General features: G+C 44.2%; 1 protein-coding gene across 2 annotated transcripts in view; it reads right to left on the reverse strand.

The window, feature by feature from the left end:
- The window catches only part of GRM7 (glutamate metabotropic receptor 7), a gene marked incomplete at its 3' end in the record, with an annotated part of 304230 nt that overhangs the window by 95054 nt on the left and 191110 nt on the right, over positions 1-18066 (reverse strand). For both annotated transcript variants that reach the window (XM_082004663.1, XM_082004662.1), the window contains exon 6: positions 5562-5762. In XM_082004663.1, coding sequence (XP_081860789.1) covers positions 5562-5762 — 201 coding nt within the window. The remainder of the gene's footprint in view (positions 1-5561; positions 5763-18066) is intronic.

Below are 18066 nucleotides of genomic sequence, written 5' to 3' on the forward strand. Positions count from 1 at the left end.
GACTGTTCGTTGTGTACCCCCTTATTTGGGCTCTGTGACACTGACACAGGCTGAAAAGTGTCTGAGTCAGGAACGGTTCATGATCAGGATCCTGAATTAACTTTATCTGCCATATACTAAGGTGACTAACACAGGTAAAGAGGTGCAGGGCAAGCAACAAGGCAAGGATACCCCACAAGCCTTCCTTTGTGCCTGCTGCTGAGCAAAGCCAGCTGGCAGCCTGGAGGGGCAATGACAGCGGTGGGACAGACGATTCCTGATCCTCAGGTGAGTTCTCACCACAGCACCTGCATTTTAATTACCATGGCATTAGATGTGAACCCCTTCTTAGATGAGAATTCAAAGCAGCCTTGCATTTCCTCAGATTTCTAGGTGAAAACTTCAAGGGTGACATTTATTTCAAGACATATTAAAATAAGTTTCAGCAGGGTAAAGTAATATTGTGTCAAGATTGAAGATTACGACAATACTCCAGCGTATCTATATTCAAAGCTTCCTCCTGCGGCGTAACTTTTTTTTTTCCCTAAAGCAATGAAAAATGTCTCCTGTTGTAGCATTGAACTTTAAGATTATGGTTTTCTTCATGATTCCCATTCTTCATTGAATTCCAGTGAGTGAAAAAAGATTTGAAGGAGTGAATTAGAATAGCTTCCATTCTAGGCCTGGTAAATTGTTTCCTGTCTATCCTACAATCCTTTGAGATCAGATACAGATTCAGTTCAAAAGCTGGTACAGAAAATCTTCCACTGAAATCTCCCCTCACCGGTTCCTTATGAGCACTAGGCAAATATCTAATTGTTGTTACAGATTAATGTAGCCAGAATACATTTACAGTGAAAACACTTAGAGTGAATGGGAAGAAATGGCTGTAATTCCTAGGCTCTTTCAGAACGTCAGCACAAATGGTAAATGGGATTTCGCTAATCACGACTCTTAAAAGGACGTATATTATTAGTTAAGCTTGGTTTTGTCAGAGCTGACAAAAATGAGCAATTCAAAGGGTAGGAGCTCAAGTGAGGCTCCCAAAATGCAACATAGACATTTGTGGATTCCCCACATCCTGACAAAACCCCATCGTGACATGAAGTGCCCATGTCTGCATGTCAGGAGGCAGACCAAGAGTGGACGCCATGATCATAGCCATGACAAAGTCAACAGTGCAGAGGCAAACTCTGCTGCCTCAAAGTCTTCTGTAGGCCAAGGGGAAGTTGTCTTGGTCACCTTCATGGGCTATCAGGAACGGTACCCAGAACCCTCCTGGCTAAGCCACAGCCACCCCACCGTGGTGCATGGTGTAGAGCCAAGCCTCTCCATGCCCCTGCTGTGCACCCAGAGCAAGGTACTTGCAGATGGTGCTGGCAGGACCCCTGTTCTCTGCCCAAACGGTGAGCAGTGGACAACAGGGTCAATAAGCAGAAGGCCAAGGTGAAGGATAGGTGCTGTTATAGACCCAGAAGGTCCTCAAGTGAGACTGTATCAGGAACTATGACTCAAAAACACACCATTTCTGTATTTTACAGGAGCAAGAAAACTTTTTGTAGGTTACTGCTAATTGTTGCTTTGCATAGCTGCATGCAGACAGCTTTTAAACACTGATATTTAAAAGATCGGTGGATCACTTAAAACCAGGGGATGCACTTGGATGCTACAGGGCTGCAGACTCCACAGCAACACTGCACGACACAGCATTGTCTGCTGGGTCACCTCCAGAGGCCCTTAGAGGCACAGTCCCTTGGGACAATGACCTTGTGCACGGCTATGGATACTTGACGTAGTAGTAGTAAAACACCTGCTTCTATTTTCAGGTACATCCCGTTTATGCATTAAAATTACACAGAAAAAAGCTGTGAGAAGTCTGGGATCTGTAGGGAAGAGGAGTACCTATAGAAATGCAAAGAACTAATGATCTCGGGTCATAAGTCAAGCAGAAGCATCCCATTTCCTGACTTTGAAGTTGGAGTAACTGGAGTCCTGGCCAAGGATCTGCTTAGTAAGTGCAAGCCTTCTTTGACCTTTGTGCGGGCTCTGGTGCATGCTTTGGTGCTCCTTTTGTATCATCTGTCTGTAGGGACCCGTCAGTCCTACAGCATTTCAGTCTCCACTTGCAATTCAAGTTACTTTTTATTATTTTCGTAAGTGTACAAAGAAAGGTATGAAAACCTCGTTACAGAGAGGAAACAGTATTTTCAAAAATTATCCTCTTTGTTATTTGACTTCTTGATCTTCTAATTATTAAAACATGGTGTTTAGTTGTTTTTTGACAATTCAGGATTTATCTTCCTTCCATTAAAATTTACAAGAATTTTGCTCAGTCCCAGCAAGCACTTCAGAAACTGAGTATTAGCTTCTAGACTGCAGCTTCTTGCTCGTTCAGAGGCTATGACAGTTTAATTCATTTTCAGTTCCCAACAAATAAGCTGCCTTCTCACTGAGTACATAGACATCTCACCTGCAGGACGCATTCAAAATAAGATGCGATCTGACAGAATTTGTAGGATTTCTATCTTTTAATCACCACAAGATGAGAAATGAATTAATAGCAGAAGGACAGGGTGCCAGACAGGTGTAAGTAGCTAAGGTGCTTATTATTCAGTCCATGTTTACTGCAGTTGGAGGACCTGAAGGGCTCGTAGGAACAGAATCTTTAGCTTTTCTAGTGGTAAAAATACAACCACTTTGCACTTTGAGATTTTCAGAATCGCACCGCACGAACATTTGGGGTTTTAAGTTTTCCATATTTTGGGCCTTTGTGTCCTCAAGGTAGTGTGATGATATCAAAATTCATACTGAGCTCCTAGTAAAAATCCAGTCTCTCTTCATTAAAGCGTTGCTTGAGCTCTTTCTGCATGAACGTCATTACCTTTGCAAGGCAGAAAAGACTCCAAGAACAGGTACAGACAGGATGATTTCAACTGCATGGTGACAAGGAGATATATTACATGCAAAGAGGATCTCCAGCTCATGGGCTCTGGGTGCTTGAAAATGGGCTACATTTTTCCTCTCTGGCACAGTTTGGACAAAGCACTCCCACTGCTCTACTTTCTGCTTTTACTACAAATTTAGAGAACAGGATTTTAAGCACAGAGTAAATATCCCTTTCCAAGTCCTAACCTTCATGAGATGGAGTTGCATGGCTGCACCGGTGACTCGGGAAAGGGCAGGTTAAGGTCAAGGCTAAAACCAAGACGGCTGACACAAGCCCAGCGGCGCATCCCTCTGTCCCTGCCCTCCCAGCCATGACATGATGGCCAAGGAACACGTAGGCACCAGCATCCGTGTCCCGGGGGCTCTCAGGCTTTGTCAACAGGAATACACCACCCAAACCAGCCAAAGCCCCTCTCTCATTGCTTCTTCCACTCCCTCATCCCTCTGCACTTTTCAGGCTGGCCTCACCCATTCAGTGAGTTATATGATGGTTGTTCATCCTGCGTCTTTGAGAAGACTGAACCAATCCACAGCAATTCTGGGAGTTTACTTTTATATAATGCCAAGAAGAAATTGTTTTCAGAGTATCCTTCCATAGCTTGAGGAATGAGCCCCAAAAGGGTCGCAGCTGAACATGGTGCCTGCGCACACAAACACATGTGCAGTTATGCACTATGAATATTACAAGAAAAAGCTAACCTCTGCCCCTCGATAATGAACCTTAAAAGGAATTGGTTCTTTTCCCACAGAAAACGCCTACACCCAGACAGCCAAGAGAAATTAAAAAGGTTTAAAGCTATCTCAGTTTTGCCACCATTCTCTGTCCCGTGCTAAAAATCGAAACACTACTTCAGTCCCTGTGCCGGACATGAGTTCCATGTATACAAGCAAAGAAAAACACCATATGGCCATGTAAATCAATCAGAAATGAAGTGAAAAAAGTCATCTTTTAAAAGCCTGACCAAGAAAACACACATAAGGAAACCAACATTCGTTCAAACCGATTCTTGGAGCTGGACAGAAGGCCACATTAGCTGGACACCCAACTTCTTGTAAATTATTTCTCAGCTCTATTAAAATGATTAGTTGACCGTTCACCATCTTTATAAGTAAGAACTGTCAGAAGGTGACCGTGTAGGAGCTGCATTCCAGTACTAAAATGGCCCAAGTGCAATACTGTACATGAACGCTGTACTACTTCTACAGGAGCTTTGTCCTTTATAATTAACCTTCCAAAATTAAGAAAGTGTAAGTCTCTAGACCCTCCTCAGATCATTCATCTCAAAATTTGCTCCTGGCTGTAGTTAACACCACTTAACTTCAAGGAAAGAAATTAAAATATCCTCGTAGTCACCTTGCTGTTTATAAGGATTTATACAGGAAGGAAAAATATCTTTGGCACAAATAACCAAGCTTGACCATGAAATACCATCTGTGTTCCTACCTTTAAATCTCTCCGGTCCTATTGGCTATGTGTGGGTTTTGTTAAGTTTATTAATAAAAATGTTTATTAGTAGATCGCAGCAGGGAACTCCTCCCCGGGGTGCCCGACGAGAACGTGCAGCTTACACAAACCCTCCTCCCGGGCTGCGACAGCCCTGGCTGCCTTGCACATTTTGAAAGGATATTTTTTCACTACTTCCCTAATCTGTTTTAAATATGGATTTGGAGGTCTAACTTTTGGCTCCTAGTTAAATCTCAGATCTCTATCTTATATACAGCTAGGGCAAGAGCAGTAAGACCTCCTGGTAAGTACATTAGCAAAGTTCATGAAGGGGAAATAACTTTAGGTTGCTGTAACGTTACCTGCTGCTAGCGATGTGCTCTGGTGCCTCTGGGCTGGTTGCAGGTGAATGGTTGTTAATGAAACTAATAAAATTAGAGCAAAACATATAGAAGCAAGGAAATTTTGCTGATATTCATACGCTGCAATGAAGAGAAAAACACATGAAAGCCCATTGCACTGTATGAAGCAGAGGGCTGGCATCACCATCATGCCACGCTTGGCAAGCGCGGGTGGACAGCGATAAGCAAAGAGATACAATTCTCCCATCCGCATCCTCAGGATGTTCCGTCTCCTCTGAAGTCTCACTAGAGGAATGAAGGTTGGAGTAACTACGCTGCCTAAACCTCTTAGTTCTGGCTCTGCAAGTGGACTTGGCCCTTTAGCTGTCCTCTCCCTTCTCTCAAGCGTGCAGCTAAGCTGGGTTCAGGGTACCGGAACTTCATCTGGTTCGTTTTCGCCAAATACAGGAAACAATAAACAAACAAACAAAGAGGAAAAGCGGCGTGTTATGCTAACAAACCTTTGGGGTTTCAACAGGCAGTATTTAGTCAGAGACAAGCTCAGGCTTTTACACAGTTATCTCTCCCGTAGGAAATCAGTCTTCTGGAAGTATCCTAAGACAGCAGCAGCGATTCCTGTCTTTGGACAGTAGTAGCCTATTTGCCTTGGCTAAAACATGACGTTTTCAAATAGCTACTAAATAAACATGGTCTTCTGCCACAAACTCTAGCGAAACAATAAAAAAAGTCTTGATCTGCACTGAACAAAAAAAAAAAAAAAAAAAAAGTGAAATTAAATGGAAAAAAGCCAGAGGGGTAAATATGCTACCGAAGAAGCAGCCTCAGCTCACCATTGAAGTTAACGCTGCGTATGTACTTGAGCAGCTTTTTGCCTCCCGCGTGCTCCATCTCGGGGCAGACCCCCGGGTAGTCGGCACAAAGGTCCTTGTTCATGTGGTGGAGCGCGTGCGCCATGGCGTACACAGCATCGATCACGAACTGGACCTTCCCCTCCTGCTCATAGTGCGAGTCTTTGCCAATTCTCTCCTGCCCTGCAAGTCAAAACCAAACACACACGCACACACATACACACACACAGAGAAGGACAATAAGGAACAGTATTTTCCTGATATCAAACACAAATACAATAAAACATTTTGAGTTATGGTTTTACTAATTAAACCAAAACAAAACCTTCTTTCTTGATAGTAGAATCATCAACAGTTCTTCTTGCAAGCTACTCTGCCATAATCCAGAGAAACAAATCCTACCATAATCACAAACTTGAAACTCTAACCTACAGGGACCGTCTTATAGAGAGAAAACGGCAGACTCCGTATGCTCCCAAAGCATGTCTTTGAAAGCAGAAAGCATTTAAAATAAAGTACAGCTGGTATTTTAAAGTCTGATGTTTTGTTCTGTTGCAAATCCCAGTCTCTACTTGAAAGACAGAGCCAGATTGAGGGAAGAAAGAACCGCCCCAGACGCAACCGAGGGGACACTCCAGAGAATCGAGCGAGCACGCCTGCTATTAAGGCCACCTCGGGAAGCTCAGGGTGTTTGCATTAACACTGCTGAGCAGCCCCCTTCTCCCCAACCTGCAGAGACCGAAATGTCCCTCAGAATCCACCGATTGCCTTTAAAATATTTTAGCAGGCGAGAACTTCAGGAATCCAAACGCTTAATGTCATCCCAGCTGCAACAGGGGGGAAGCAGCGCTTTGCAAGTCATTTCTTGATCGTGGCAGCACCCAGGGCACCCAGGAACTACAAACCTCTGCCTCAGAGACCCTCTCGTCCGCCAGGCCAAGGCGTGAAACGTGCGGCAGAAACGGTGCTTTGCAGATGGAAAATCAGAACACAGTAATTCAACCACACAGAGCCAGCAGAACTCAACAGCAGTGACAAAGGAGATGAACCTAAATATTTTGTGGTAGGCTCGTGCCTGAACCATTCGCTCCCTCTGGGACTTGAGATGAATGTGTCACCTGGGAACGGGACTGTGAAGCCAGGCGATAAGGCGGCCTGCTTGCTTTTACGGCTGCGTGAGCTGGTAACCGGCTGCCTCCGCGATTAAGCGGCGAGGCAAACAGTATTTTCAGAGCTTAAAGCAAGGCACAACAGGTTAAGAATCAGGATTCTTTCTTTTTTTTTTTTTTTTTCTCTGAAATTGTCCACTAACTTCTGGTTTTACATTGGCCACGTAACATCTGCATGATTCAACCTGCCCAGCCGCAAAATGTGTGATTATACTTACCTGGCTCGCCGGGGTTTCAAGCAACGTAATTACTGCTTGAGAAGCGTTCTGAGCTGCCTCGATGGAAGCAGCAGAAGTGCAATCTGTTATTTTCCAGGGGCGGCAACACTACGTCCCACTTGTTCCACCTGCAGCGTCTCGCTTCTCTCTAACCCCCCGCGGGTCTCGGCCGCCGCCCCGCAGCGCCGGGCACTGCCGGCAGCTCCAGGAAACCAGCGCTCTCGCAAACATTTGAGAGACCTTCAGTCACGGCACAGGCTCAGGTGGAGGGTACAAGTGGGAAAATTCCTTTGTTAACGTCCTTAATTAGAAACAGGGATGAGTGAAGTTAAGCGAGCTGGTTGATGCCGATAACTAACCCGTTTGCGTCTCGCGCTCCTGCGCTAATCCACGCAGCTTTACCGGCGCCGGCCCCGGCTGTCCAGAGCCAGCCCAAGCCCCGCCGCCACGGCAGCACCGGGCTTGCCGAGAGCTGCCGCCGGGAGCAGCCCAGGTCCCCTCCAGCCTGGCCCCTGGGCGCTGCCCGCCAGGCCGAGGCGTTTTCGGGCCAGCCTGTGAGCGAAGCTGTTCAAGGGGGTTTCGGCTGGTAAAAGAAAGGCACAGTGGAGCTGCAGCCCCAGCCGCAAGTCACGCTCGGCGAAGAGATCCAGGCAGTTTGCAGGACATTCTGCTCATACATCTCACCCCTTCTCCCACCCTCAAGGTGGCTTCATCTAGAAAGTTTACAGAGTTCTGGTGCTGGCAGCTCTTTCTATAAATACATATGCATCATGCTTCCTCTCTCTCTCCAGAAATGTATCTATGACATACAAGTATTTAAATAGTAAATGTATATTTTAAGTATAATTATTAAATATATTATTAATATATAGATTTATAAATATATATAAAATATATACATACTTTTGTGTACATAAACAGTGTATACACACACACACTCTATACGGTCCAACAACATGGCTCCCAATCCAACAGTGAGGGTGTAGTTAACACCCAGTGACTTCAATTAACTTGTTACAAGTCAAAAATGTCTAGGAAAAATTCCACTTTCTATGATTTCTGCACTATAGCAGCATATTTTCTATACTGGATTCATTGAAAGATTAGACACCCAAAAGAGGAACTGCCCCACACCACCAAATACCCACCAGCCCCAAACAATCCTTTTCCTTCTGTGGGCAGAGAGGTGGGGGACCAGAATTGTGAATAAGCACAGAGAGGTCACCACCTTCTTACAGCAATCCCACAAGCACAAAGAATGTCTAAACATGTCCACAAGTGATTTGCCTGACGATAAGCAAAGATATATGCCACTCCCATATGAGCATATTTAATTATCTACACTTTCCCCCTTTTTTGCTTCTCTCCTTGATTACCAAACTGCACCATCGACGTTTGATCCGCTCAACCTATGAATCATGTTTGGAGATACCCTCTACAAGACCTCCTCAATTTTAAATCTCAACTACACTGGAAACATCAAAAACCTGAAAATCATTCAGCATGGTAAGAGAGCTTCCAGCCTGCGAAGACCCGCACACCGTGGGTCTGCTTCGCTCCCCTCTCACCGGTTACAGACTCATTACGTTTCCAGGCCCTGACAAGGGAAATGCTTTCAGGTGCTTTCAGCTCAGCCACATAACCAAATTAGCCATGCCACGAGATGCAGAAATGCGTGCCAAGGGAAGTGAGTCGGGGGCTGAAACGCTGCACGCAAACAATACTGATTAGGCACATGAAGTTCCAGAAGCGCGGCTGGGCCAATGCACAGCAGAGAGAAAACCTTTAGCAGTGAAGAGATCTGTGAAGGGAACCTGAGCAAAATCCACTTAAAAAACCCAAGAGCAATGTTAACGGTGTCCACGTATGAAAATAATAAAGATCTGAAAAACTTAATTGAACTTGCAGTGACAAGAATGCTTTCCTCTACCAAACCCAGCCATTTAGTTGAGTATTAAACATCAAGAAATTGTGTACAGTGAAGTCCAGGTATGGAGTCAAATCTAACTACCCACCCAGAAAACATGCATGAATTTATACAGTTAGAACAGGAGTGTGCTACCTTCATATACACATAGCTTGAGTTACCTTTTAAAGAGGTAATCTGCAATTAGAAGTTTAGGCTAAATTTGAACTAGCAAAGAACCTGCAAAGCAATTGTCTTATTTTTCATATGTCAAATAGTCTTCAGACTTCGACGCTAAAAACAAAATTAAAAACAGCCAAATTAATGGGCCTGACTGAACAGACCGTTCCCTCTAGTTTACATCAAACTACCATTATAGTAACCCAATGTGTAGCAAATCAGGGCCGAAGTCCATTTTCAGATAGGGGTAAACCTAAGTGATGGGCACGATTTTAATTTCAACTCCAACATCAGTGTGGTGACTATTTTGCCCTCTTAGGTTTAGCCAAAGAAGCCAAGCAGAACGTTTTACCACGTGCTTCAGCAATAGCTCCTGTATATATGGGCGTATACAAATTCAATTCTTAATTATACCTGGAAGAGAAGGAAACTCGCAAAAGTCATTAGCTTCTTGTGGATAAACGCAGGAATACTGGTGCTCCTGCACCTCTTGGCAACGAGGCAGCCTTGAACCCCCAGCCCAGCCGTGTTAGGACATCATGGGGGTCTCCGGGGACCGAAGCTTGGTGCAAGAGAAAGAAGCAACAGGTGAAGTCAGGTGTTGGCTGCAGCAAGAAACCATGCTGTGGTGTGGTGCCATCGGTCTTCCGTGCCATCGGAAGGCACCAAAAAACACAGAAGGCAAACATAAACCCCATTTGTGCTGTGATGCGTGAAACTTCTGTCCTCACGTGCCCCTGTTCTTTAAAGGTTGCTGCTTTTTTTTTCCCCCCTCTTTTTTTTTTTTTTTCAACTTGGTGATCTTCAGGAGCCACGCAATAACATTATTTTCTTCAGCAATGAAGTAGCTGACACTCGACACATGCACACGAAGTGATTTCAAGAGAATGCACTTCTGTACTATGGATTTGAAATGGAGTACCTTGGGATGTCATGAGGATGAAACAGAAAGGCAATTTATTGACATGAGCATTTTTTGCTTCCAAAAGATCTATTTGAAGGTGATGACAAATAATTTAACCTCACTTCCTACTAGAGTCTCAAGTGCTCATCATCATGATTCCCAAGAGACTGAGCAGCTAGGTCTCTTGCTTCAGGCAAATCTTCACAAGAGAAACACACTGCAACAAAGAGAGGAAAAAAAGCCCCAAACCCAGAGGAGTGAGAATACAGAGAGAAAGAAGTCCTCTTGTACAGTCTCCTTCAGATGATATAGAAATGAAGTGAAAGTTCAAGAACTCCTGGTCACTCTTTTTGCATCTCCATAAAGGTAATGCTTAACACCTTGTATGGAAAAGGAGCTGACAACATCATTTTTCACATTACATTTTCTCAACATCTCTCCTTCAGTCGATTTTTTTCTGGACTCGTCATTGATCATCACATAATGTAGGGGATATGTTGTGATGTATAGTGTTGCAAGGACAATTGTTATGGCATATAATTCAGACAGACAGACATCAAAATCCCACTTCATTGGTGCTTACATTCGATGAATTCAGACATTAGTTCAGTTTCTGAAGGATTAAACACATTTTCAAACGAACTTACATAATAGTACTGCTGAGAACCCAGTTGATAGTCATCATTAACAAGAGATTTAATTTAAAGATTGCAGAATGCTCACAGTATCAAACAAGCAGCTATTATTTGTACAAGTTAGAACTCAGCAGCTGGTTAAGTGCTGACAGAAAAATATATACTCTTCATCCATCTCCAGCATATTTAGCATCATTAGAAACCTGATGCCTGTGAGCAAAGAGACGTCCATGATGCAACAGCTACAATTATTAATCTATAACCGTGTAAGTGCCCATACACGCTCTTTCGTAACGACACTGAAGCCTCCTGCAGCTACACACAGTGCAGCGACTCAGCCTGTGCAGCTGCAACGGCTGTACTCATGGCACTCCAGAAACATGCACAATAGCACAAAACGAAAGGATCCAGCTTTAATAGACAAGGACGTACGTCCAGGGCTATCCTACATATCAGAGCTATTACTCCTCGGATATTCACTCATGGTTGTAGATACTACTGTGCACACAGGACGTGTAAAGTCTGAAGGCTTCTTCAAGTAAGCTCTTTATTTGAAAGTAGCTGAGTACTAGAGCTTGAGAAAAACTCAACAATATGCTAGAGCAAATATTGTAATTTAAACAAGCGGAGTATGACAATCAGACCTCTCTGCAATAGAATCATCTATTGTCATTTTACAAAGAAATACAAGATCCAATAATACAGCTATGTAGTTACAGTCATCTATCCAGCCCATCCTAATTCAGAAGATCTCGTTACAGACAAAAGCCTTTATCTCAAGACCATCAATCCAATCCCCATGGATCTTCCTGGGGAAAGCAGATGAACTTTCAAGTTTCTACTGCTAACCACACAAGAACATCCTTCTTCGCTAGGATAAAATTTCAGCCTGAACACCATCTCCTTCAGGCTACAGCGAGCTGGCAGAGTCAGGGCAGCAGCACAGCCCAGGAAGGGCAGAGCACCCACCTCCCTAATGCTGGTGCGTGCCATTTCTGCCTTATTCCTGACGGCTAACGAGACCTCTCCCTAAGCTCCTCTGCAACCTTCAGTATCAGCACAGCTCTACAGCCTCCTGCAACTCTGACAAAGAGAGATAACTCCATATTACACAACAGATTTGGAAATCAGACCAATTGTTCTTCGCCAGTAACAAGCAGGGAAGCCTTTTTAAACTAGAAATGCTTTTTTTCTGAAGTTGTACACTTAACCCACAGTCAGACATCTGCAACAGTAGATAAAAGAGACAAACAGAGATCGGGCTATACTGACTGACCCTAGTACCACCACTGAAACCCACAGAGAGCAGATGTAGTCAGCTTTAACTGTGCCTAATCAGCTAAAACTCTCCAGTCGAACTTTGGAAAGCAGGCTCTCACAATGCCTTACAATGAATTCCTCATCTAGGAGAGAAAAAAAAAATTCCTGTACTGTAAGTGGTCTTCACTCAGAAGTATTAAAGTAAAAACCAAAAGGAGCATAATGCAGCAGAAAGTCCTCCTGAAAATTTGTTATTCCAATACCAGAAATAAAAATATTATATAGTAAGGATCATCATCATAACAATAATTCAGCAGTTTACAGAAAGACTTGATGCAATGAGTTTTGTGAAGCAACATCCACTTCCATCTGTCAGACAATGATTTTCTTTTTCTCAATCACACTGATTCAACCCACCGTAATGGTTTCTGTTCTCAAGTGTGTATCTAAGGGAATAGATTTTAGATTAGAAAACTGACCTGATTTTCTTACCTGAGACGTTTTCTGCGCATTCAACGTTCCCATTAAAACATACGCAGTAGGTCTCATTTATATTCCAATGCTGAAGTATCACAGTTATAAAGAGAATCAGCGCCAGGCTAGCCGACACCGACGTAAATCGCAGACACCTTACAGCTTTGTATTGCTGACGTGCAAATGAAGAAAGCTTCTTGTAGCAATAATCGCCCGGGAAGCCAGCGATCAAGCAAATGTATAGAAGCAGCACTTATTAAAGACTAGAAGGCCTAAACTGAAGGCTCTTTATATTTGAGCAGTTGGGTAAAAATGCAGTTTGCAAATAGAGGAATATGTATCTAAATAGCAAAAAGACAGACATTGAAACATGGAGCTTTGTTGGCAAATAACATTGGCAATCTAGAAATAAAAGTGATTCTAAGAAATGTATTTCTGAAATAGTTTAGAAATCCATAAAACCAGTTCACCTTAAGAATAAACTCTTCAAGGTTGGTTTAATGTTGGTTGAGCCAACCATTGCAAGGTTCTTTTAGGAATTTCAGGTATATATATTTTGAAGTACTATGACACTAAATGAAATTAACTTTTTGAAATGAAAGCATAAACATCATTAAACTACAATGCATACTCGGACAATTTGATATTATATGGAAAATATTTTGTTTAGAAAGAGTTGCACATAGCCAGTCACCTCGCAAGCCAGTGCCCAACATGGCGTGTTTGCTCCTAAACTTGTGCACGTCACATTTGACTTTTCTTTTCTGAAAAATTTTCTCTCTCATGGGTGTTAGCATTGATATGTTTAGGCAGTCTGAAGATTGTTGAAATATTTACAAAATAAGATGCAATGCAATCTAGAAAAAGAACAGAAATCCTGGGTTTCAAATTTAAGTCAAACATTGGCTAACCATGCATCCTCACACAGGCTTATTGTCTCTGAGCTACGGCTATAGCTGTATTGGCCCAGAAAAGTCCGAGAAGTCACCCAAATGGGAGCTGGTCTTGGTGAAAAGCAGTTTATTGGAGAGCATATTGTTTCATTCATGAGATGCATCTTGGATTCCCCCCCCTCCCCGAACACCGCAATTTGAGAGGGAACCTTTATCCAAGATCACAGATAACTTGAAAGACAATCACCATCAGAAAGAAAAGAAAAAGCAGAAGTTGTCAATAGAAGCATGTTACAAAAATACAGATCAGCCACTCACTAGCAAGGAAGCGTTTTGTAGGTGTCCTGAGAAAGAAGGCAGGACGAGGCAGGCCATATTAGCAAAGTAGGAAAACAACTACCTAGACCTGTATCAGAGCATGGGATGTCATTGAGAGATAAATTTCCCATCCTGGTCTGCCCTTTAACCTTATTTGTAGCTTGCAGGGCAAGCAAAAGAAGATAAATTTTAGTCTTTCCCCTTTCTGCACTGAAATATTATATGCCTTCACACACATGCATTAACACACATTTCGTACCTTGGAGCCTGGAGGAGAAAATGCACAGAGCAATCTCTGTAACAAGAGCTAACCAAAAGCTTTTTTGCTCCTGCCTATGTCATCAATCACACACAACAAAATCCTGGGTGAAAATCCACTCTGAGTCGCAGGCATGTAAATCCTGCCGTGTCCCGTGGCAGCTGAGAAGGGGCAGCAGAGCTGACTGTTTGACCTAAAGCAAATCATTTTACAATTTGTACACACGAGTCGTGACAGCCAGCCTTATGTTAAGTATTTCTATATGTCAGCACCTGGACTAATCACTGCTTAGGACTAGACTACAGTTTAGGACTACTGCCTAGGCAGGACTTCCTATAGATGATGAGAGTGGGCATTAACAAAAGGACTTGATCGGGTAGAAAGGTCTAATATCATTGGCCAAGATTTGGAAAAAAGAAAAAACACAAAAGCCACAAACAAAAAACCTGCTTATTTGCTTTTCAAACTTGTTCTGTAAAAAAAAAAAAAAAAAAAAAAATATAGTAAGAGGGATAGCAACAAAGCCTGGACCTCCACAGCCTTAGCGGCTCAACCACCGAGCATACAAGTCAGTCAACTTGTCTTTGCGTTAAGCACAGAGAGAATACGGTGCCCCCAACTTTATGAAGCACAGCTGCAGAAAAAATTCATCTTGATGCACAGAAAATTGACTGATAAATAAACGGAGCTGACTGCACCGCTCAGCCCCCAGGGAGCTTCAGAAAGGCCTTTACAGGTACGCTGGCGTTGAGTGCACCCGCAACAAGAGAGAAGGATTTTCAAGCTGCAGATTCTTGGACAAAAGGAAAATGGATTGTGGATGGTTTGGATCCTCCTAGACCTGCTGTTACTGAGGAATTCTTGAGATTTTCTGTAGGACCCAGAGGCAGCGATACCCACAAGCGCGGCCGCGACTCGGAAGAGGGTGCTGGAACAGCTGGGAGCCGCCGCCGGTGCAGCCCTGCCGCCCGTGAACCCCGGGCAGCCTCCTGACGGAGCTCCGGCTTCGCCCTCGCACCGCTTGTGTAAACCTGCCAGCCCAAACCTCGAGCAGCGCTGGAGATGGAGCACCTTCTGCACTCACAGCCCTCAACACCGTCACTGGGAAGCGGTCTAAATTTAGCCACTCTTCCTGACGTGATTTATATGGCACTGTGAACAGTTAAGGTCTTCTGACACCCTCAAGCCCCATAGATATTCATCCTAATGAATACCAAAAAGCTGTCCTCATAAAAAGTGAATCACACGCACCACGGCTCCTGGCATTTGTTTAAAAAAATGCTTTCGATATTGGCCATCTGCCATTAAGTTGCTTGAAACATCTCAGACAATTTATTGTTTCCCGAGATGAGGAATTTGGATAGCATTTTGAAAACTATTTTTCTTTCCATACTAAATGGCACTCTGCTAATCTACTAATGCGCTAGATCACTTTTTGTAGTCAAATTATAAATAATATTCTGATATCCGCAGGCTCTGCTATTTGCCACGTTTTTTGTTTCTCATTATTTTTCTTTCCCTAACATATGGCTTCATAGTACAAGCCATCTTGACTGATGGTGAAAAAAAGAAAGGGTATTGCTATTAGCTTCCTTATCCTCTAAACAAACAAATAAATAAATAAATGGAAATTCCCAGCTACTGGGATCATTTTAAACCAAACCACAGTGGTTTGCAAAAATTACCTGGGCTGTCTTCCCCCACTCCTCCTTTTCCATGGCCATGAAACACAGCGCAGTGCCACATTTGGGGTGACGTGCCCAATCCTGGGCTTGGGTTTCTGGCATTGCCGATTCACGAGATATTTCTCAGAACCCCCCGGACCAAGCGCAGCTCTCGGCACTCTGTGTTGCTTCTTTCCTTTCAAAGGGTAAATCCTCTCAGAAAAAAAAGTGGTTACGGGAAATTCTGACGGAAGTGTGGCACATGTGGCACAACTTTATTATCCTAGATAACACCCGTTGCTACTTTAACCTTCTCTCTTACTAAATGGAAATGTGGCCTTTTCTCCCCTCCCTAACCAACAGTTGTACCCAAAGCTCGCTGAGACGCGAGGCAGGACCTTTACTGATCTGGTGTTCAACTCGCTGATGCACATCGGAGCACAAGGAATTCCCTCCCCAGCGGTAGAAGCGAGTGTGTGCGTATACGCGCATACTCAAATGAGTGCCTTATTTTTGTTATTATTTTTATCCAAGACACCTCTGGCCTTCGCTGACTTTTGATCCTACCTTGTAACATTTTCAGATGAGAGAGCCTTAGAATAGCCTTTCCTGATTGATGCTCCCTACATTCTAAAAGGGATTTGGCCTCTCTGAGCCACCAAATCTCTGCCCAGTAAAATCCCAGGCAAGCCCCCTCACAGCATCATCCCCACAGGACGAGGATTCAGGGGAGTCCAGACACGGCTCCTGCCTCTTCCTGCCTCCACACCGCCCGGGAAGGCGAATCTGGGTCCATTCGAGGCATTTTCTCTCGTTCCAATTTAAATTCTAAATGCAACCGTCCCTCTTTTATGAGCCCTTTAGCTGAATTTCTGTCACTTCACCTTGCAGGGAGCTTTCTCCCAGCATTTTCTTTAGAGCAAGTCATTGTCTGAGCCATCATCTGGGCTGTACCTTCAGACTGATTACGCTTGCAGATAATTAGAAAAAGCTCTCTGAGCTATCTACATTCTGATAAGTGACATCCAAGGTGACATCACCCTTGTATCACTTCATGAAGTCTCCTCGAGTGTAAAGCTATCCGAATTAAAAGCTACGTTTTAGTAAGTGAAAACAGTCAAGTGTCGCGATTCCGTGTTCGGGTGGCGGTACCCGCCACGGAGGCGGGTCATTCCAAACGCAGGCGGCCGCCTCTGCGCGTCCGAAGCGCTCGCGCCCCGCGCGCCTCTTCCTGCCGCAGCCGCCCCGGGTGGAGCGGGACGCACGCCGAACCCACGGGCGGGGACGGAGCGCCCACGCCGGTGCTGGCCGCACGCTGCGGCTGCCTGCACGGAGGCAGAACGCAGCAACGCCGCTAAATCCAGCGCTGCAAGTCTGAGTTCAGTCGCCGCTTCGAAACTTAGGAGCAACCTGGTTCACGACAACACACACACAAAACACTGGTTTTATCGTCCGCCAACTCTAACTCTGAACCTCACGGCACTGGCAGACTTCCATTGCTAGAAACAGCTTATGAATTACAGGGACGCGTTGCATTTAATCTGATCTAGAGATAAGGTGGGGTGGGCTAAAGATATTTTTTCATTCTACATCTTATCCGTCCCGATCAGGGAAAGTTTTCCACGCTTAAGTAAATATAAACGACACTAATGTAGAAGTTCCTCGGTCAGAAATATTTCAGAAAGCTGCGACATGAAGAGGTCAGTTGCCCCCAGGGTGCCTCCTTGGAGAAGCTCTGCTTCGCGATCGCAGCCCGTGGCCATGAGCACCGAGCTGCTCCCCACTGCGCGCGCACGTCTCGGCTCGCGGCGCGAGCCCCCCGCGCCTCGCGCTGGTGCTCAGCACAGGAACCGACAGCCTGTGGCCTAGCGCCTCGCTGCATTACAAATTACCAATCAGATTTTAAAATAATGATGATGATAGTTCATAACGTTATTACATCAGTGGGACATTAGGACTCTCGTACTAGCAATATAATTCAAAGCTAATGCTTTTTCTGATGCACGATTTACTTCAGTTTGTAGAAGAGCGAAGGAAGATGTCAGGGCACGTCATTTGGTAGATATTGAGCCATAATGCGGTATTTCAGCTTGACAGGGTAAGATAGCCATCGAAAACAAATCTATGCCAGGGGAAGGCAGAACACCGCTTTTATGGTCACATCAGAAGGCACAGGCTGTGAGCAATGGCAGTAAAATAATGCCATGGACAGTAAGGGTGGTAAGACACTTTTAGAAATTATCCTCAAGATCTTTTAGCAATTTTTAGTCAAATTCCAGCCTTGAGGAAGATTCCAAACACCAAATTTAACAGCAGTGTATTCCCAGCGGTAACTGCACCGTTTCTATGCACAACACTCCTACTCCCATCCATGAGCTGAAACCAAAAGCAGATGATATGAAATATGGAAGGTTCTCATCAATTTTCAAACGAAGTAAAACATATCCTCCTATGAACTAATTTCCTTTGATCAAAATTCAAGGCAATTATTCAACATAGCACATTTAAACTGCTGCTGTGAAAAATTAAAAGGAGCGGGAGGGAAAGGCAAAGGGAGGCAAGGCGGACATCCGGCAGCAGTTGGCTTTACCACCTGTATCCCAGGAG

Source organism: Phaethon aethereus, assembly GCF_964289735.1.
Source record: "Phaethon aethereus genome assembly, chromosome: 11".
NCBI classification, from domain to species: Eukaryota; Metazoa; Chordata; class Aves; order Phaethontiformes; family Phaethontidae; genus Phaethon; species Phaethon aethereus.